The sequence below is a fragment of the Nymphalis io genome, chromosome 8 (assembly GCF_905147045.1).
Source record: "Nymphalis io chromosome 8, ilAglIoxx1.1, whole genome shotgun sequence".
Classification (NCBI taxonomy): domain Eukaryota; kingdom Metazoa; phylum Arthropoda; class Insecta; order Lepidoptera; family Nymphalidae; genus Nymphalis; species Nymphalis io.
Genome location: NC_065895.1, coordinates 10,289,516 through 10,312,802, shown reverse-complemented (window position 1 = coordinate 10,312,802; position 23,287 = coordinate 10,289,516). Strand labels below are relative to the sequence as shown.

At 31.0% G+C, this 23,287-nt stretch overlaps 2 protein-coding genes and 2 long non-coding RNA genes across 4 annotated transcripts in view; 2 read left to right on the top strand and 2 right to left on the bottom strand.

Annotated features, from left to right (window-relative positions):
- The first annotated feature begins 315 nt into the window (after nt 1-315).
- The window catches only part of LOC126769975 (cerebellar degeneration-related protein 2), an 84,337-nt gene continuing 61,365 nt past the window's right edge, over nt 316-23,287 (top strand). Inside the window, exon 1 of the mRNA XM_050489050.1 lies at nt 316-651. Coding sequence (XP_050345007.1) covers nt 576-651 — 76 coding nt within the window. The 5' untranslated portion in view covers nt 316-575. The remainder of the gene's footprint in view (nt 652-23,287) is intronic.
- On the top strand, nt 16,302-17,039 carry LOC126770123 (uncharacterized). Its single transcript, XR_007669438.1, has 2 exons — nt 16,302-16,497; nt 16,603-17,039. It is a non-coding gene; the product is annotated as an uncharacterized LOC126770123 (long non-coding RNA).
- On the bottom strand, nt 18,582-19,559 carry LOC126770111 (tomoregulin-2-like). Its single transcript, XM_050489276.1, has 3 exons — nt 19,437-19,559; nt 18,961-19,288; nt 18,582-18,659 (listed from the first exon to the last, which is right to left on the bottom strand). The coding sequence occupies exons 1-3, from the start codon at nt 19,456-19,458 to the stop codon at nt 18,605-18,607; spliced, it is 405 nt and encodes a 134-aa protein (XP_050345233.1). The 5' UTR covers nt 19,459-19,559; the 3' UTR covers nt 18,582-18,604.
- On the bottom strand, nt 20,067-21,476 carry LOC126770122 (uncharacterized). The gene is made up of 2 exons (XR_007669437.1): nt 21,339-21,476; nt 20,067-20,573 (listed from the first exon to the last, which is right to left on the bottom strand). It is a non-coding gene; the product is annotated as an uncharacterized LOC126770122 (long non-coding RNA).

Genomic DNA, 23,287 nt, shown 5'->3' with positions numbered 1-23,287 from the left:
TTAGATTTCATTTGAAATTTGTATGGGTAAAGTGTATAAGGTCGCCCAGAGATGGTAACTTAACGGCCGTTTTACCTAATTTGAATTAATAAGCAAGGTTAAAGTTTAAAAAAAAACTGCAATAAAATTAATTTCCAAGGCTGCGCTAAAACGTAGCAGATGCGGTCACATTACGCGATATGTTGATAAGACACTCCCAAAGAAAATATCGTTAACGGTTCATTGAAAACGAAAGAAGTAAGAACGCGCAGTGAGTGAATGCTTCGCTGAGAGTCCGAGGAACAGGTTTGCGGCGACACATCCCGAGTGGCCCGCGAAGTTGCCGCGCAGTGCTCCGCCGGCCGCTAATGTGTGTGCGCGCGCACATACGGAGGCTTTAGAGCGCGACCGCCGCGAACTTGTTTTATCACCTGCGGCGCTTATGACAACATATGATTCAATCATTTTTCAGTGATATAAAAAACTGCAGCCTTTAGTATATTTCGCAAGGATTTTGGCAAAATCACATAGTGCTAAGTGTTTGTGTCAAAGTAGCATGTTTCTTGTGGACTTGTAATAGGTACAAAGCCATAGCCATGGCGAGTTTTGAGGACCTTTCCTACGACTGGTCAACGCTTTGTCAGGAGTGTCCCGAATGCTGGACAGCATCAGGTCAGTGATTTATTTAAATTTATGCGATAGTAATTGTTTGATGCCTATATTATGGGTTTCGAGACAACGTTTTCTAAAATGATTAGCAGTTAATTTAAATTTTAGCAAGTTTCTTTTAGCAAACTACCCACAAATCCACCACACACCTTTCATATTTAATTGGATGTTTTGAGATCATCTTTTTATGGCTTTCACATGAATCAAGACAAGTCATATTTATACATTTTAATGCTATAAACATTAAATAATCATAATTGGGGTACCCTGTAACCGTTAATTAATTCGATTATTGTAAGAGAAAAAATAATAATAGAAAATTATAAAAAATAGTAGTTTTGTTTTCAGTTCATTAAAATATTTGTTCTTGGTCGAATGCTTAAAAATAATTTAATGTTTTTTTTTTTTTACATTTGATAAAGAGAACTCTTTCATGCGTTTATTTAAAATTATTAAATACTATTTTTTATTCCTTTATTTATTTCATTTTTTTACATATATTATAAGTATTTTAACGTAAAATTTTCACTGTACGTTGTATCATTTTGCAAAATAATATTACTAATATTTACTTATTTGTAGCCTCTATATTACACGCAAACAATGTTTTAAAAGTGTTGTTTCTTGTTAACAAGACGCGTTGAAATTCAGCAACTTTCTTTGAAAAGAAATTTCATGTTATAACAAATTAAGTTACGTATATGGACAGTTGTTTTGCAACGGAACACAATTTGTGCTTTTGTCGTCCGTTTGCTTTAATCATTTGACGGTATCCACGGTCACGCTTTCATCCACCCATCCGACGCGCAGCGTATGGACCATCTCTTATGAATTTAGCAGTTTTGTAGCAATTACAGATTCATAATCACATATTGTGGATAATTAACATTTCTCCTTCATTCTATTGTTATATATTTGTAAGTGAGATTTCTAAGAGAAAATAATTCATTTAAAAGTATGCACCTGTTCTCTTTTCAAGAAGTTTAAATTTCATCAAATTTGAATTTTATATGCAATTAGTTTGATATTTATTACTAACTTTGTATATTTTTTATTAGATTAAAACCGAATTAATTGAATTAACGTCCGTTAATCGGTGAGTCCATAATTATATTGATATGATAATGGCATATATATAGCAGCGACAGTAGCTATAAGTTATTAATAATTTAATTTTATTAATAACAATAAAAGTAATACAAAATAATGCAAAGTCATATGAATTACATTTAAATAAAAAAAACAATAAAGCTAGTCTTCTTTAGTAAAAATATTTTTTCATTGAAACGGAAATTCATTAAACTATACTAAATAATAATTTAATCAAAAATTAATAGTGTTTGATTTGGTTACGAATAAACTTAAGTGAAAATAGTGATGTACTGCTAAAAAAATCTCGATTTCATTTTTATACTCTGGTATTGCTTGTTTTTCGAAAAAGAAACAACAAACATAAAATTTAAAATAAAACAATAACTTGGGATCCACAACATATCGTTCTTACCTGCCGACGAATGCGAGATGTTACAAAGATGAAGATTAAAATTCCGTTAAAATGTTTTATATTTAAAATTATAAAGATTCAAACATAAAAGCAACTTATCAGTTTGAAAATCTCTCACTGCTAGGCATAGTAGATAGAACCTATTGTAGTATATCTTAAAAAAAAGTTTAATTTGTGTGAAAAAGACACACATCGTAAGTAAACGTGCATTTCTCTATTCAATATCAGGCAAAGACCTCTTCTCTTAAGGACAAGACACACATGTGGCACTATATCGTCCGACTGTGCTTTCCTTACGATGTTTTACATCACCGCTCTGCACGAGACGATAATAATGTATGCTAATTACATAAAAACAGTACATAAAAAGTCAGGTGAGAATGGTTAAAGATTGGATTTGAACTCGCGATTTTCGGTTAAAATTCTATCCGCTCAGCTATTTGGTCTCTCATAAATTAAACTCATCTTTTTATTTTTATTTTATTAAAATTTGTCAAAGTCAGAATATTTAAATTTAATATATTACCCGTTACACCTGTTGCCGATGACAACATCTTGTATATAGTTAATATATGTTAATATTTAAAATCGGAAGTTATATACTCGGAAATAAAAAAATTAAACATTACATTATCAATGACGTAACCTTAATATAACTTTTCTTAGGATCTCGAATTTTTGCCTTGCTTGATCTTATATCCGTATATAAATTTAGACAATCAATGTTTTTGATTAATTGATGAAAACAAACTAAAGCGCTAAAACATAAAAAAAATATAAAATTTTTATAACACAGTAATCTTTTTACACACTCGTAATAAAGCCTAACGCTATCTTTAATCCTTTAAATCACTTTAACATATAAGAGTTAAAGGTCGATGAAACAACATAAAATTACCTTACATGAGTAATTAATTTAAAGCAAAATTGAACGAAATAGTGCATTTTACAAGCATCGTGTACCGTATAAGTTACTCTCGTTCTCACCTAAGAGCATTATTAATAGTTCGTTATAAATTTTATAATTGATTAAATTTATACTAGAGGCAATTGATATTCGTGGTAATTGGCGCTATTTTGCTATTATTAGTTAACTAACAAATTTCTCACGAAACACTATAATTTATTCGTAATTCAGTCGGTTGGTGAAGGCTTTGTAATCTTCACTTTTTATAGTACCACAAGGATTATTCGTTATTTATATGTAAATAAGTCTTTTCGTTTTTAGCTTGGTAGCTATTGAAGAGATTTAATTATTATTTTATAGTTGTTATCAAATATATCAATAAAAACATTTGGTAATGACAGTAGAAATAACAATGTTTACCAAAATCCATATATGGTCCTCAAATTTTCAATGATGATTTTGGTCGAATTTTGTTACTGGACGAACACTAGTAAAAACAAATATTCAAGTTTTAGAACTGACACTATCTAATAGTGGAAAATGACCGGTTATTAATTCACACACACCGAGGAATATTAACAATGATGTCATTTACTCTTGTAGAACTTATTCAAATAACTTAAGTATACTCATTTTGTACAAAAAGCTACCGTATTTACCAACGTTATATTCTTTTTTCACTTATGAAGACATTTTATTTTTATATAATCGTACTATACCGACTAAGTATCTTAAATATGACGATTAAACTTCTTAATTAATGATTTATTGACATTGACATGAAAATATTATTATATACATTGTCTGCAATTAATCACAGTGAAAGTTAAATTAGAATTAATAACTCCTGCTTAATGTCCTTTGCGTTAATCTCAAATTAAAAAAAACAACAAGGCTTAATATTTATCAAACGATGAGCATTAGATAAAAAAATGTAATTACAATGTTGTTTAGTATCGTAATGAAACTCATGAACGGCAGACTACAGCGACGCCATTCAAAACGATAATTCAGCTCCTACGTGGAATTCTCAAACGTTACTGATACATTTTGAGGGCTTGATTAACGAGTCCAAGTTCTCCACGGCTTGGTCAAAAGAATGTGCAACTTCAAACTGCTACTGTGGAACTTCTTGATAATGTCTCAGGCCGTTAAGATCTGCAGCCTTATAATTTATACACTAGATCAACTAAAATGGAATGAAAGTGGAGCAAATTAGTACGACGATATTTCTTTGTTTATTTTAACTCTTTTATTGAAGTTGGCTAAATATTCAACGTATTCTCATTCATCGTTGAGTTTGAAAATGTTCTGAGTGTCGCATGAATAACAAAAAGGCTTGACATGGCCAAACAACCGTTAGCATGTGGTTGTAGCCGAATTCTTGACTCGTAGGCGTAGTTAAGTTTTCTGCTATTAAGGCCACCCAAATAATTTTAACTTACTAGTACATGTATGAAACAACTACGTTAAATTGTTTTACTTTAACTCATTGAGTAAAACAAGCTGACTTTAATTAAGTTTAAATAATAATTGAATAATAAAAGTAACCATTAAACAGTAATACAAAGAACAAAGGTCTACTGTGTAACTACTAGGTGAATTGTTAAATAAGTTCATTAATTTTTAATGTATAATTTAGAGTATGTAAAGACCTGTGAAGATAACTGTGTCAGAACGAAAAAGGGCATGGATTCAGCCAAACAAAAACAATTGACATTAAATTGTACTTGCCTCTTAATTTATATATTAAATAATTTCGATTTTTGTAAAACTTTAACCCTAGAATTAATGTCAGGTAGATCATGCCCAAATGCAGCTTGTATCTTAATTAAAAACAATTAATTACTGAAAAATAATCGGTTCGCTAAAGAGGAGAAAAAAAGCACTGAACTATTCCATCAAATCGTCTTGATGGTCAACGATAACATACACTCATATCTTGATTTTTTATTTTGGGTAAGTTGACCATCATATGTACCACCTAATGGTAATGGTCACATGTCCCTTATGCGTGTACTTACCATAAGTCACAAAGTATTAGTATATAGTATATATATTATGTAATATAGCCATATGTTAATTGTAGAATAGTGTGTTTCTAAAATGTTAACTAGAAGCAAATATACGAAGTAGAAATACAGTATATTTGTGCAAAAAAAATAAGATATATAACAGTATATTTATTTATAAGACGTTTTATATTATACAGGGATTTAAGTGCTTATATTATTTTCATAATTGTTACCCATTTAAGTGAACAACGTAAGTAAAACATTGTCCGCCTCCACAAACAACTTCCTTAATAGGTAACTTCGTTATTAAAGTCATTAGAGAGGTCACTGGCTAATGTTTGAAAGGTCCACAGACTATATTATATAATATTAATTAATCTACAACAGATTTAAGCATTATAGTATTTCATCGGACACAACATTCGTTTAAATAGTTCTCTTGTTGGTCAATCATGTGTTTTGATAAATGTTGACATTTTATATTTTAAATATGTTATCTGTTATGTGATTAGGTAAAAAGTTAATTGTATGTAACTTTTTGTCGAAAAGAAAAAAAGTATATTTTTCTTTTATATCATAGGTTAGGGATAAATGTTTGCAATGACTTAAAAACTTTTCAAAAGGGACATTTATTTCAAAGATTTGCAAAATTATTATTTTTGTATAGTTCGTTGTGTTCATAAAATGAATACTCCGATTTTTTGCTCATTGTAATTTATAAGATATTTACGTGTTTTTTACACTTCCTTCATGTGAAATTCAAGACTTAAATAGTGATATTTTCCAACCTCAAATTTCACGTCAACAATCATTCTTTGTTTGGCAAGTTTGATTTATACTTGAATAATGATATTACTTACAGTAACAATATCTTTTGAAATACATTGTGGAATTTAATACGTAATAATATTTTAATTCAAAATTGCGGACTGCATTTCCTAACGTCATATAAAGAAACAATATTATTTGAGAGTATTACTTTGTACCTAATATGATATACGCCTTTAAAATAGAATTTTGCAGCGATTCTTTAAATCGTTTCTTTAAAAAGTTTTTTAAGAACCTCATTTCGTGATAGTTTCTTTTGCATTTGAACTACTTTATTTCTATAAAAACTAAATAGAAATCATCAAAGATACAAATTGTTGTAAATAAAAACTTGCCAGTACACTAATTTGTACAGGTGACTTTATGTTGCCAATTAATTATACACAATACGCCTATTAGTAGCTTTGTGGCAACGGAGCACAGATAAGCGATTAATATTTTATCATATTCCATTTTCGAAAGATGTTTACTCAAATGCGGATGCTACTACGTAAATAAAAAATGTATTCGTATAGTCAATACGACCTGCAAAGATGTGTATAATACTTTTAAATAAGGACGTTGACCGACCAAGCCCGGAGACTAGTTCGAACGGAAGGAAAATAGATAACAAGATTTACAGGTTGTAACATAACACGCGGCTCATAAGTGTAGTGTAGTTTATGAGTAATACAATGAATCCTTAATCTATTTTCACATGTGATGTTTATTTATTTGAAATAAATAACAAACGTTGTTATAAAACTGATTGTTGTAAGGTGATATAATCTTAGATTGATTGAGATATTAATATATTATCTTATAATTGAAAGTCATGATGAACTTATTCATTTAAAGCATCTGTATTTTAATGTTATTGATCCATTCGATAACATTAAAATACAGATGGGCAAAATTATTTTAATTAATTTTCTTAATCACAAAGAGAAATATTTTATGATTCCTAATATCACTATCTACTCCCACAACAGGCGAAACTATAAAATATTTGTTTAGATTCGCCCGTTTGGGTGTTATTAATCCTTCTTTATATAATTTAATACGTAATTACTTAAAAAAAGCGAATACATTTTAGCGACATCTAATACCTCGGCGTTAATGGAAAAAAGGCTCCAAAACCGTCATCAATTGTTGTCGTTTTGCGTTGCGAATGTCTGAGGTTTTTTTCGTAACGTGATATTTGTCACACTCGTGAGACGCTGACTCTCTGTCGAGCGTGACTGTGACCATGGTGTGAAACCAGATGTCATTGAACGCGAGTTAACGCTAAAGAAGCTAATAGACTTTGCGATAATCACTGTAAATTAGAAGAATTTAGGGATTCGATTCCCATTTTTAGTTTTTGTATTTAAGAGTATTTCTTATCGGCCCCTAAATAATAGTTAGTCGTCCAAACAGAATAGATATGTTATATGTCAATCTTAATTAACCAGCAGTAAAAGGAGAGATAATTAAATTTCTTTAATCTTCATTCAAAATATTATTGAATGTCTTGAAAATAATATTAGCGGCAAATATTAGAACTAACCTTTGATACTTATAGCTTATCGTTATGTACGTACATTGTTTTAATTTTCTCACGTAAATTACCAAAGTTAAAGTATAACAAAATAGTGGTACCCAGGTAGATCATTTCGGACGCAATGAACTTAGCTGCCGCAAAAGCGCTGGCCGTACATATGGATGCGATGGCCATGGATCTCTTAATGTCATACTTCGTCGGGCTTTTGCCACAGCATCGATTCCTGCTACTTTGGAACCGAATGGTTTATGCAAAGATGATGGCAAGAGACCCAATGGAGCGACATTAGTGCCATGGTCGATGGGACGTGTTCTTGTGTGGGATGCAACTTGCGTCAATTCGCTGGCAGTATCTCATATCAAGAATACGTCTCGTAAGGCAGCTGCTCAAATATTCAAGCGCCGCAAATATTCACTTTTGTCCAACGAATATGAATTTGCGGGGCTGGGTTTTGAAACATTGGGTCTATGGTCGTCCGATACATAAAGAATCATAAAAGATATTTCTAAGAAACTGGTCCACATTTCTGGTGACCCAAGAGCTGGCGCTTATTTAGCCCAACGGCTGAGTCTAGCAGTGCAGAGAGGCAACAGTGCCAGCTACTTGGGTACAATGCCACAGGACAATCTTTTAGACGGCGTGTTTCTGCTTTAAATTTGTAATGTGTATTTTGTTCTTTTTATTTTAATTTTTTATTTTATAAAAATGTCTGTACATAAAATAAATTATTTTGTACTATAAGAACTAGTTTGATTTCTAAAGTGAAAAATACTAGTTTTCACGTACCGGGAGTACTATAAAAATTATTGTTGAATTTACTTTCTACCTAATATGTATTAATAAAGGTTGAATTCATATCAATGTATCGTTGGTTTAAGATCAACATGTATTTTATATGAATTTCTCTGCCTGTGAGATTAAATAATTTTCACAACGTGGTAAATGTGTAACAATGGAATAATGTTTTTTTTTATACAATACAAAAGAAATGTAAATAAACTCACTTTGTTCTTAAAACAACTGGATGGATTTTGATAATTGACCTTATCCTTTGAGACCAGTCCCAATTTGAATGCAGGTCTCGAGGCATATCCCTTTACTCGTATACTTCACAGGTATCGTTACCTAGCATTTGTTAACTTTTGTCAAGACTCTTAACTAAGAACCAGTAGTTTTCGTATCTATCACACGTTCATTCATTTTAAAACATCCGCTAGGGAAGTTCACTCTGTACAATAACGCAGTAACTTCACTTTATTTTACATGTATTCTGTCAACAAATTAATCATGATTTATGTAATATGTTGATACTTCAAGTATCAACATATTACATAAATCATGATGGTTATCGAATTTCTCATTAATAATAAATCAATTTTATAAGTACATTATTTTAACGTTGTTTCCTCGCCAATTTCAATTATATAATACATATTAAGTCCAAGGAGAGAGATATCAGAAAATATCATCATTAAAAATTAAAATGTGATAGGGCTTGTGTGAATGTCAATTATTGCTTCAAGTAAAAGTTCGTTGCAGTTCTTGGAAAAATATGCGGTATTTTTTTTTAAATATCACCTTTGCTTTAATTTTATAAAAAGGAAAGTTTACTCTTTTTCAGTTTCACGCAAAGACCAACTAACTACTAATTTAATTGTCGAATAACTTTCACATGTTGTTTCTTTTTAGTTTCAAGATAGATATAGTTATTGTATGATACAATATATTTAGAACATTTTTATTCTAAAATAATACAGTAGAAAAAGTCGCACTAGAGTTAGATTTCACCAGAATAACAATGATTGTTGAATGATTTAATGATTCAAAGAATTAAATTTTATTTTGTATCTCCGTTTTGTCGTCTATATTTTTACAAACGATAAAAGTTATTTATATAAATTCGCGTCAGTTGCAATAATTTCCTTACAAAAGTTCGTATATGATAATAAAATTTACTACTCTAACGAAATCAGATCATCTTATGCCCTTTTTGAACAAAGATAGATTATATTTTTAATATGAAATAATGATTTTACAACCGTTTTTATTCTTGAGAGTACACAAAAATGCAAAGCTGCAAAACACGTCAGTGAATTGTGCGAATTTGATAAGATACGTTATACGTGACTTTTCTTGACTTCATTCTAAATATCATTTTTCTTGGAAAAATTCACAAGACGTTTCCAATAGGAATTTATAATCTTTAAATTTATTATAATTTTTTAGTCTTACTAAAAAAATAATAATTAAGTGACATTGTTAGATGACAAGAGGGAACGAAGGAAACGCATTTATTTATTTGACTCACATAATTCATTACATTCAGTAAAAGCAATACATTATTATGCGAAAATAAAGCGAGACTAACTATATGCACAATCAACGTAAGCATACAATACTGGTGGTAGAGCTTTGTGCAAGCTCATCTGGGTAAGTACCACCCACTCATCAGATATTCTATCGCAAAACAACAGTACTTGGTATTGTTGTGTTCCGGTTTGAAGGGTGAGTGAGCCAGTGTAATAACAGGCACAAGGGACATAACATCTTAGTTCCCAAGGTTGGTGGCGCATTTCTTACAATTTTTTTGAGGTTAACATTTCTTACAATGCCAATGTCTATGGCCGTTGGTGACCACTTACTATCAGATGGTCCATATGCCGTCTTCCTATACTATAAAAAAACACTATTAGAGTGGTGGTTAGGTACTATTCAATGAAAAAAAATGTTAGAAGACATAATTAAGAGGCACCAATCTTAACTGTAAAATTTCTTCCTTCATTTAAAACAAAATTGATATCTCTTTAACTTCCTTACACATGGCCTACATTTATACGTTGTAATGTCATGTAATATGATATTACAACGTTTAAAGACGGTTGGACGTCAATTACAGATTTAAAATCATGGCATAACGATGGCAAAGTACACTATTAATAGCAAAAGCGACTGCCGTTACAGCGTACAAGGTGAATAGCAACTATCGAGCCTGCAATCGAGTGCGACTCACGAACCGCATTCCATCATGTTGATATACTCCGAAGCATAACAAAATGACACTGGACATTTCAAGTGAATTATACTGTTTTGCGCCTCTGTCGTTATCTTGTCACGTATATATCCGTTCGCTTGGGGTTATTACCATATATTTAATCCTTGACATCTTGTAATACTCTGTGCCGTTTATTAAACTACCAAATACCTATCGTAGCATAAATTAAATTATATTCTTTTTTATTAGAAATATTTCTATTCAACGACATAACAAACTTTTATACGAAATTTAGTATTAGAAATATCCACACAAACTTTCGCATTTTACGTTAGTTATATTAAAAGTTGAATATCCTTAATGTTTTTAAGTGTGTGTATGGGTTTAAGCAGAATGTAAGTCATTGCAAGATATTCTGCAAATGGTGCCTCTAATATTATTCGATCCGTTATTCATGTATGCAAACCTATTGTTGGATTTTAACGTCGTTCCATTTAAGTTGCAACTAAATATGCAACATAAGTAAATATGGGTACGTGTTTTCAATTGTCCATAATTTGCTGTACATTTCATCATTCGGTATAGAAACTGCCTATGCCTGTCACAATGATTATTCGACAAAAGTGTAAAAAACCATTTATTTCATTGAATAGGAAAAAAACGTGTAAAAAAAGTCCACGTGTTTGATTAAAAACGTTTCATCTTGCAACGTTACATATAGAACCGTCATCATATTTGGTCATAAAATTGTAATGTCATCAGGTTCAGAGAAGTTACGCTTAATAGGGGTATAAAGCAAAAGATAGAAATAGCATAGAAATGAGACTGTGCGTCGAGAAGCGTGTAAAGGACGCGCGGGTGAAATCTAAAATTTTGTTTGCTTAAGGCTGCTCTTAAAGAGTATAAAGATAGTAAGCATGGCTACATAAGTATTATAAAGCAAACAAAATGATTTAATAGTAGAACTAGTATGTACCAGTAGTAAATAAATGACTGCTCAACGATCATTATGTTAATTTATAAGGAGAATAATAAAACTTCCTAAGCAGTTATTCAACTGTGAATGTTAAGTGCATGTCGATTTACGGTAACTGAATTTGAGAGTTAGATTTTAACATTACATAATCAACCAACATCCAGAACGTAATTTAAATTGCGCAAGCCATTAATAAAACTAGCTAAGTGCGTGACGGAAACGCATTTGAATGGGATTCTATAGTCAGAACTTGCATATTTCCTGAATTAAATAAATCCTATTTCTTAGTCATGTTAGAGATAATAGCAGATTCAAAATAGGGCTTTGTGCAAGCCAGTCTGGATAGGTACCATCCACTTCTCACATATTCTACCGTCAAACAGTAATACTTAGTACTGTTGTATTCCGGTATGAATGTTGAGGAAGCCAGTAACTACAGGCACTAGGGACATAACATCTAAGTTACAAGGTTAGTTGCGCATTAGCGATATAAGGGATGGTTAATATTTCTCACAGTGCCAACGTACATGGGCCGTGGTGACAACATACCATCTGGTTGCAAATTTTCCAGTCTGCCTTTTTAAAATAAAACAATGTCTCGAAACAGATTAAAAAAACAAGACGATGGTGAAGAAGTCAAACACATTTAACATTAAATCACACAACAACCTTACAACAAAACAAAGTATGAATGATGGAAATATTTCGTTTTTCTGTTTTCACAGCAAAACTTTATAGATTCGTTACTTTTTATATACGAATCCATTTTGTTCATACGTGAAGGCGTTTATTATTATATTCATATATCCATGCAAATTATGCTTGTATTTATGAAATGTATTTTCACGGTCAGTTATTCTCGGTCTAACGAGTTCTCGAATTTTGCACCAATACTTATTCGGTAACTAGTCTTCGTGTCATTATATTATGCAAACTGGCGAAGTTGTTCAAGGAAAGTGATTTAATTACGTTATTTTCATAATAGTTACCCGTTTAAGTGACGACGACGTCAAAAACGAAGAGTGTTATACATATAAGTTTGACGTATCCATCTGTCTCTCCATGGCATCGTACCAGTAAGTACATGGTCAAATGTTAAATTATTTTGCATTCGAAAGCTAGTCGAAATAGTTACTAGCTATATTAGATTAATATAGTTTTGAACTATGCCAGTTAATATTTAATTTTATAATTATAATGCATTAGAATAAAATTACGATAAATATAATATACATATACAATAATATTATATTACAATAGAGGTCGTTTTTTTTAAATATGTTACAAACTTGATTGACGCGGTCAAGAAAACATTGCTGTCGAAATGTCTTCTTCGTTTAATGTTCAGGTTCAATTCTACTATGTAATTGTCATTATATCGCAATCGACTACTGTTGGTAGGGCTTTGTGCAAGCTCGTCTGGGTAGGTACCACCCACTCATCAGATATTCTACCGCAAAACAGCAGTACTTGGTATTGATATCTTCCGGTTTGAAGGGTGAGTAAGCAAGTATAATTTCAGGCACAAGGGACATAACATCTTAGTTCCCAAGGTTGGTGGCGCATTGGCGATGTAAGCGATGGTTAACATTTTTAACAATGCCTATGTCTATAGGCGTTGGTGACCACTTACCATCTGGTGGCCCATATGTTCGTCCGTCCTATACCTATTCTATATAAAAAATCGAATCGAAAGGTAATCGTTGCCGTTAAACCTTTTTCCTATTCTACTAAATCAACGATCCAGTTCTGATTCGTTCGAAGTTGGATCGAAATAGAATCTGGACCGTATCGTAATCGTTATTAATTAATAGAATTGACTCCTAGTTACGAATTAACTGAGGTTAAATATACCTATAATAATAACATATAATCAAGGAATGTTAACATGGTTTCGTGACGTGCACCAATCATGATTGAATATTGTGTTGTTGCGTGTAAAGTAAAGATTGAGTTGTTGACAGCTGATTGAAGTATTTTGAATATATTTAAAGCCACTTTGTTTCCTGAAATCAGTATGGCGTGTACATGTCTAATGCTACGTTTTAACTAATTACGGAAACATTGCGGTTATTTGATATTAATATTAAAATTCTCTAAAAGTAAAAAAAGGTAACACTGTACATGTCCCATTGCTGGGTAAAGGAGTCCTCTTGAGGAGAATGTTTGGAATATTTCAATCATATGCAGTAAACTCATGACAGATTTTCATGATAGTCATGCAGGTTACCTCACGAAAAAGTCGAACACATGATACTTAGTGCTTGCCTTTGATCGCCCAGTCTTCGATTAAGATTCATGTGTTCTAACCACCGGGCCATCTCGGCTTTATTAGATATAGCCTTAATTTTATTTGAAGAAAATTTCTGTGTGTAATTAACAATTGAGTTTATTTATTACTTTGTTTGTTTTTTTATGTATTTGTTTATTTATTTGCATACGTGTTCTCTTGGGTACAAAAAATTATATACATAGGTTATCAAACATCCTATCTCACACGCAGGTAAATCCGCGGCTTGAAACTAGCTTTACTTATAAAGTTAAATGGTGCATGTAGTTATTTTGAAATACAAAATAATTCGATAAAATAAATATATTTTAACAGTTGAAGTTCATATTTTTTATCATATAAATAGCTAAAGTCATTATGATATACTAACGATGATATTCGTTTGTAAACATGATGTAGACTTTGAAAAAAAAAACAATTTAAATTAAACGAAAAGTAATCAAGGTTTTATATTAAGACCACCCATTAGATTAATCGATGTTCTTAACAAAAACGTTACTGTTCTTATTGTAATCGATTGATTTAAGCTTTGTACTTTAACGCGAACACGAAAAATACTAAAAGGATTAACCTTAATATCTTGATAATTCGGGCAAGTTTTTGTCAGGCTTTGCAAATGGCGGGCTTCTGTAATCATGAATATTACAAAAAAGCCATTTAAGCCGTTTTCTAAATAAGAATTTTCAGTGAATATTTCAGTAATAAGTTTATTACACTTTTTTTTTTATATAGAATAGGAAGGCGGACGAGCAGATGGGCCACCTGATGGTAAGTGGTCACCAACGCTCTTAGACATTAGCATTGTAAGAAATGTCAACCATCGCTTACATATCCAATGCGCCACCAACCTTGGGAACTAAGATTTTATGTCCCTTGTGCCTGTAATTACACTGGCTCACTCACCCTTCAAACCGGAACACAACAATATCAAGTACTGCTGTTTTGCGGTAGAATATCTGATGAGTGGGTGGTACCTACCCAGACGAGCTTGCACAAAGCCCTACCAATACCAATACCAATACCAATAGCCCTACACTATGACATATGACAAGAAAGAATGACAAATTGATTATACACAAATTGCTTTTAATGTATTTTTTTACAGTAACAGCCTGTTAACGTCCCACTGCTGGGCTAAGGCCTCTTCTCCCTTTTGAGGGGAAAGTTTGGAGTTTATTCCACCACGCTGCTCCATTGCAGTTTGGTAGTATACACATGTGGCATAATTTCAATTAAATTAGGCACATGCAGATTTCCTCAGGATGTTTTCCTTCACAGTCAAGCACGAGATGAATTAAAAACACAAATTAAGAACATGAAAATTCAGTGGTGCTTGCCCGGGCTTGAACCCACGAATATCGGTTAAGATTCACACGTTCTAACCACTAGGCCATCCCGGCTATATTTAATGTATTTTGTTAAACTATAGTGAACTGACACGTGAATGTCATCGGAGTTTTACGGATTCCAACCCGGGAATGATTAGTTTCCATAATTACAGAAAGAATAATATAAATATTATATTAAAACATGCATCATTTTATTTACGACCTTTCGCACTAGCAGTAACGACGTTGCCATTTTATAAAAATAAAGAAAATGTAAAAAAAAATCAGATATAAAAAAAAACTTTGTAATATATATCGATTAGATTATAATCTTCGAACAAAAACGACATGACAAATAGGTTGGACAATAATAATTGTTAACCAATTGCCAGTGATTGCTGTAATTACTCGGCTATATAGATAATAGGTTGGAAAAGTTATTTCTTATTCGACTCGCTGGCGGGCTCCGCGCGTGGGTGTGCTATGGCAAGTATGTTGTAATGATGATACATATCTCAGTTGGTTTCTAGTCCTCACTATACGTAATCCCTTACGTGTAAACACATTTCAATTCACTTATGAAATTGACTTTTGACTTTCTTATTGTAACATTAATTCTTGTCCATTTTAGGCAGGCCGTTATCTATTTTGTAAAGTGATTTATTTCGGTTGTCTATTTGTTTATATGTAATAGTTTTGAATTGACTTGAATACATTATGTTTAAGTAGAAAGTTAAATTATACGTAATCATATATTCTAGCTTAAAAACACTTAAATAACATTTAAGTTATTATTATAAGTCTTAACATTGTATTGTAAAAGTAAAAAAAATTGTTTACATCGAGAAATAATCGCTTTGCCGCACTTTGAACTTTGAAGAGGACTGTCTCCAGCAGTTGCGATTGGCTAATTTAGAAATATATAAAATAGTTTTATTTATATGGATTATTATAGGTATATTTATTAATCTGTGCTTTTTTTTTTAATTTATGAGCCAGTCCAGTACCAAATACATAGTATACTGTAAAAAATTACTTCTCTCGCAATATCGTTTGATAAAATTAGCACGGTACGAACTCATAACGAATCGTGGCTGCATTTATTTATTACCAATTACTTAACATTTTATAGTTTTAATATGTAATGACATATTGCAATTCACAATATTTATTATGTATGAATTATGTATCGACTAAAACATAACATCCGAATGATACCTGTTTTATGACCATTATGAGTTTATACTAACTCGTACGCTCGTAAAATGAGTTAGACTGAGAGTATTTTTCATTAATTCATAGCTTTTTGATACTCAGGCAATCAACATAAGCTATAAAAAGGTTTTCTATTGAGTAATGATTTTGATTATTCGAGTTTAAGAATGGAGCAGGAATGCCGACGCATATTTTTCGATTATTATTTGACTTGTGACTTAAGTTAGCTATAAATATAAAGTTATGGCGTTAAAACATGCATAAAGGAATCGGTTTGTATATTTCTCATTTTAAAATATTTATCATGATTATGTGATAAAAACGATAAAAATATTTTTAAGTTTATCTTTATTTCAATCTTAACTTTATTATTTTAGCTGTTTGGATATTGTTAATATTAATACCAAGTTCTCAAGGATTTTCGAACGTATTGCCGAGGCCCATAAATAAAAATATATACGGTGCGCTGTGCGGATCGAATTTTGTGAATTACGCATCCCTACCTCATTTTATAGAGGCACAGAAAAGGAAGCCGCATCTCTATGTTTTACACAGAGGCAAGTGCAAAAAAATATGTCAGATATATTCGCCTGTGTGTGCAAGTAACTGGAGGACTTATAATAATGAGTGTCAGTTGGAATACGCAAAAGAGAAAAATAAAAATCTTTATCTAAGATACAAAGGAAAGTGTGCATTGAAACTTCTGAGTCATCTTAAACGTGTAACGTTGATTGACTATGAATATTATTTTGGGAACGATGAAGATTATTATGATTTAAAAAAATGTACAATACATTGTTGATATAACATGGTTGTATTTTGTATTTAATAAAATTAAGTAAAGTTTGCACTATTTAAATAAACTTTGCCTCAGTAACAGCCTGTGAATGTCCCGCTGCTGGGCTAAGGCCTCCTCTTCCTTTTTGAGAAGGTTTCGGAGCTTATTCCACCACGCTGCCCCAATGCGGGTTGGTGGAATACACATGTGCCAGAATTTCAGTGAAATTAGACACATGAAGGTTTCCTCACGATGTTTTCCTTCACCGAAAAGCACGAGATGAATTATAAACAGAAATTAAGCACATGAAAATCAGTGGTGCTTGCCCGGATTTGAACCCACGAGCATCGGTTAAGATTCGCGCGTTCTTACTATCTCACGATTTTCTTATTCAAATTTTAAAATAAACACTAGTAATTAGTTGTGAAATATTAACCAACAACTTTAAAATGTATGTTTATTTTGGTAGATAATTTATACAAATTTTATAAAATAAATATTGGTTATGTTTATATTATTAAAACAATAAAGAAAAATGTTACGAACAATTTTCTATTATTTGAATAATATTATACATTTTATAATTTAGAAACAAAAATCCAACATATTTAAATAAAAATAGACAAGAAATATATTTCATCCTTTTAACGAAGCATAGGAACAATTTGAAAATATTATCGATCGAAATCTTAGATTTATTAATTGTTCCATTTACAGACGATTAGTTTGACGTATTATTATTATTACTTAGTCCGTAGCTCACGTAGGAAAATATATTTATTATTTCGGTCATTAATAAAAACTAAGACTTATTACGATTTTACGACAAAAAGGAAATTCTTATTTAAAAATTAGTAATAATTACAATTGTTTCGCCTCAAATATTTTTTATTATTTTAACTGTATTTATTGATTTTTATTACAACCATTTCAGTCTCTTCAAAACGAAGCCATTACAATTGATCCACTAAATATTTTTTAGCAAATTTTTAGTTAAACACTGATTTATCTCTTTTTGTCATTATTGATTTGAAATCCGAAAGAAAAAGACAACACTGTTTAACTAATTTCCACCTAAGCAATATGTGATCACGTTGAAAACTATAAATAAAAAACAAATTAATAGATATTTTTCGAAAACTGAAGTACATTTCTGTGTTGTTAATTACTAATTGTTTGGGAATACAATCGTCATACTTGTGCTATGCAAAAACTACTTATCATTAACGATGAATGATAAATAAAATAAACGTAACAAAAGGAAATTACAAGAAAACGTATTGATTTTGTGGAAGTGTGTGCGTGTGTGTGCGCGTATATGTTCGCGTGTGCGTGCGCGTATATTTTCGCGTGCGCGAGTGTATGTTTGTGTGCGCGTCCGGCCGAGTGTCTTTGTTTGTGAGTATTTTGTGCGTGTGTATAAATTATTTAAAAGGGGCAATTAATACAGTCCTTTATATCGTTAATTAATCGTAAGTCAGAGAATTTTTGTTACAATAATTTATTTACAATGTTTTTCTATAAATAAATGATTACACTTACACATTTTTAGTGACTATTAAAAAAAAACGCATAAAGTCTTGTTTTTATTCAGTTGTTATTTATTCGATTTCCTTCGATAGATTTATCTTTAGTTTTAGTTTTTTACTGTTTTTACTGAAACGAATAAACATTTATTAGTTATTTTGACAGTACTTTTTCTATAGATTGTCAAATAATTCTAATTATGTTAATCGTTACTTATTTTACTTTCGATTAAGAGTGTATGAATGCTATTATTTAATTAATTTCTTCTATTATTAATTTATTAAGTATGAAAAACTTGATAATAATTTTTTTTGTATGGTATGGTATGTAAAGCGTGACATACAAACAAACAATCCCATTTTCGCATTTATAATATTAGTAAGGATTATACAAACTCGTTATCTTAAATGTACAATAGTTAGTTTCTTACAAATCCATATATTTATGTAGACTCTTTAATGTACCCTCAATATTTTCACTTAATTTCGTATTGAATTCAGCATAATCGTCGTAGTGATTATCGAATCTAGGTTTTACTCCGGATTTAGGTCTGACGTTATTTTCTGAGCTTAGTTCACATTTGCCCAAATGTTTAATCTCGAGAGATGTGTCCAACATCAGCTTGTCTTGTCTAAAGTCACAAATATTCTCATAAGTTTTTCCATTTGAAGCACAGACTACTTTTAATCTATCGCTCGTTCGACACATTACAATGGGTTGTTGCGAACAATGAGCCTGTGCAGCTAAAATTGATATTACTGAAAAAAAAACACACACACTTATTTAAATGTATTATTCTATACTGGAAATTACCACTTACGTTAATGAACGAATACATGAAATGACTAATTGTTAGGACATGACTGAACGAGTTTTAGGTTTAATAAATCAAAGTCGATTAATTACTAGCTATCGATAACATTTTCATGTTCACTTTAAAAACAATAAATCGTTTTTTTTTTTTTGAATGAAAATAATGACTGATTACACACGTGTTTGAAATAACGTGACTTGGAGCAACTGTTTTAAATGAAATATTTTCTAAATTAATCGCTCAATAATTAATTAGCTAAGCTTACAAATTGAACATGTCGTGATTGAATTTAGGCTAAGGAAGGAATTATCGTCCGCATAACAATAACGTGATAGGGATTATAAATATATAAATAATCATAATTTTAAATATATATTTTTCTTTCATGTAAAAAATAATATTATCAAATTATTTGTTGAAGTTCATATGCAAGCAAATGTTTTAAGTAGTTTTTATTTTTCAGTATCTTTAGTAAATACGTGAATGTAGTTTGCTTATTAAACATAGGTAAATCTTCAGAACGCGCTGCTCAAATCAAATAATGCTGTGGATACGAAAAAACTATTGAATCCGCTAGTTTCATCATGGGAAGGTGTTTTTCTTTAGAATCTAAAACTGTTTTAACTATTTCGAAAATAGAACACGCACAAAAAAAAATTGATAACCGAAGGTGTTTGATGATTGTTTTAAAATCTAGTTAAAAGAGAAAAAAAAATACATAATATTTGGAATTCAAATTATAATTGTATATGTACTTCTGTATCGAACACATTTTTAACTATTCAAACAACACCGAAAACATTTGCGTTTAAAAAATATCAAATTATTAACTAAATTAATTTTTCTTGGACACGATGGACATTTCTTGTAACAGTCGTCGAAAATAAGAAGTAACGTCGAGTTTGCGGCGTAAACTGGTATATTGTTTTCCATCCTTATTATGTCAGATGTGTAATTAGCCGTTCGATGACTTGATTTTACTTTTTCATTATGTCTTACAGTATTTGTAATCCTTTTAATATGAGACATTTTTTTTAATGTGTGTACCGCTTTAGTTAAACAAGGTCCATCATATAAGACGGACAAATCCCGATCTAATCTCTTAGCTTCGTAAAATTTACAAATGTTGCTATATGTTATGCCATCGGTACCACAAACTGGATCTTTCGTGAAGCAGTCTTCGTCAAATGCTTGGTATGATTCAAGTATTAAAAAAATCAGAAGTCCCCCTGGAATTAAATGATTTTTAACAAGTAATTGCAGATATGTTTTTTTATAATTAAATTTTTTTATGGTAAAAATAAAGATATCATATTTTTATCGTTAACAAATACTAAAATATTATATTAATTATTATCATTATATTACTGGTAAAAAGACGCTTTTAACAGCCAGTAATGTACTGAAGAGTTAATAGCGTAATAGTTTACGGACAACCTAGCGATGTAAAAGTCACAAGTTCGATGCCGACCCCTTGATTTTTGTCGTCCCCATTAACACAATTAATTTTGAATCATAATTTAATTTGAGGGATAAATACAAATATTCATTATTAAATACTTAAAAAAAAGAAAGGTACTCATAAAAAATATATGAAACCGTCAAAATAAACAAAATAAAAAAAAATTTATTATCTACTTGTCTTATAAAAAAAATATCATATATATATATATATATCGTATCCCGTAGAGCATATCCCGAGATCCTGGGATCAAATATCGATTCCATTCCCGAGCAGTTAAAAATTTTTGACTGTTGTCAAGGAATTATCACTAGAAAAACACGTAAATCCTTTGATCCTGTTAACTCTCTCCGGTCAAATCGTAACTTAAATTATCGTACCTTATAAGGTTTAAGGAACCTGTGTTTGCACACTTTGCGCACTATAATATCTTACGCAGTTGGCTAGTCTCCGCTGAATATGGCATTGTGGACTAAATATCAATTACACACAAGTTATTATAATATAAAGCGTGTAAATATAGAATACTTACATAATATTTTCATAATATCGAATACATCTGTCATGCTAAAAATGAATGCGGAAACTTATTTCATTTTTAACGCATAAATCACACTTTGATATTTTAATTTAATGATTACATCGGTTATTGATAGTATAATTGAATTACAGTGCATATTGATTAGGGTTCCGTGTTCTCGTTTAGTTTCAAGCATTGAGGCTTCTCTGTCATTTAAGTAACTACGCTCGATAGCGATTTTTAATTTTGTATATTTACTTAATTCCTTATTCCGGAACCGATGTCTCAAGTGGGTAACGGTGCAGGGTTGATTAGTGGTCGTTTTTTCGTAGTAAGGCTTCTATGTCGGCCTTTTAAGTGAATAAACTCGATGGCGATTTTAAATCTTGCTTACTTATTATTTAAAAAGCCGAGATGGCCCTGTGGTAAGAACGCGTGAATCTTAACCGATGATCGTGGGTTCAAACCCGGGCAAGCACCACTGAATTTTCATGTGCTTAATTTGTGATTATAATTCATCTCGTGCTTTACGGTGAAGGAAAACATCGTGAGGAAACCTGCATGTGTCTAATTTCACTGAAATTCTGCCACATGTGTATTCCACCAACCCGCACTGGAGCAGCGTGGTGGAATAAGCTCCAAACTTTCCCCTCAAAAGGGAGAAGAGGCCTTTAGCCCAGCAGTGGGACATTCACAGGCTGTTACGGTTACTTATTAGAAGAAGTTTGTCCATTTTGTAATATATCTTATTTTGAAATCGATGTCTTAAGTATCTTGATATTAAAAAATTGCGTGGTCACTATTTATGTAAACAATACATAAATATTTTTATTTTTTTAATATTTATAGATCTCTAATATTTTTAAATGCATTTTTACATTTATTTAAAAAATAACAAAATTAACAAGAACAAATCCTTAGTTAGTTTAATTTAACTGATTTATTAACTTACACTTAAATACACTTTTTTTTATTATTTTAAGTTTATAGTAAAACATTCTTCTTTGCCAAGTGTAGACAATACTATAATTACATAATTGATACATTTTTTTTAATAAGAACTAGAATGAATTTAACAAAATGAATATTATAAAGGTATTAATTACACACCATTTGGGTAGATAGACAGCACGCCCGCAAGCCACGTGTAGTAGTTGTCTAATTTAACATATGCTGCATGATCACATTACCTTCAAAGTTTAATGAAGCCCTACACAGCAATTTACACTAGTAAATTATACCAAGTTCTATAAAAAAGGCCAATTTTTTTATTTAACCGAGAAACTAATTAGAATTAAATTTCAAAAAAATATCTTTATCAAATTATGTTTTTTCATAATATTGTACGCAAAATTTTCATTCATATGTGGTCACATTCGCTCATATTGGCAATACAAGAAGTGTAAATAATAAACCACTCCATCCACCCCTAATATGTTGCTAACCTTGTGATCTAAGATGTTTTATCGTGCTTGTAGTTAAATAAGCATTTAAGCCGGAACACAGCAAACTAGAGTATTTACGTTTAGCGGTAAAATAAATAATGAGTTGGTGGTACCCACCCAGAGGCTTGCACGAGAGAGTTCCACGAGGTAAAACATCGTAATGAATGAATGTACGTATTCATAAAATATGACACATAAAACAGGTTGGCACAGTTAACGGAAAAGATACAAAATTATACATCGTGTAAAAGCTATGCAACAACCTGAACTTGTGTACACATACTTGGTGGTAGCACTTTGGTCAAGCACGTCTGGGTAGGCAGGATAGGTACAATTCACTCATCGAATATTCTAGCACAAATAACAGCATTACTTAGTGTAATGTACACACATCTAGAATAATGTATTAATTAGAATTTTATAATATGAATATATATTATCTGTGTATCTATCCATCTGTCATCTCGGATGACAAATCGCGGAGCGCGGGAAAATATAATAGATATATTGGTAATG

Excerpts from the sequence above, each read along its gene's own strand:
- LOC126770111 (XM_050489276.1), bottom strand. The coding sequence starts at position 19,458 with ATGAAAATGTTATCGATAGCTA. Across the intron at positions 19,289-19,436 it reads GAAAATGTTATCGATAGCTA|TAATATCAATTTTAGCTGCA; the intron begins GTAATTAATCGA and ends TTTTTTTTTCAG. Across the intron at positions 18,660-18,960 it reads CTACATAAATATATGGATTT|TAAAAACAGTAAAAAACTAA; the intron begins GTAAGAAACTAA and ends TATTCGTTTCAG.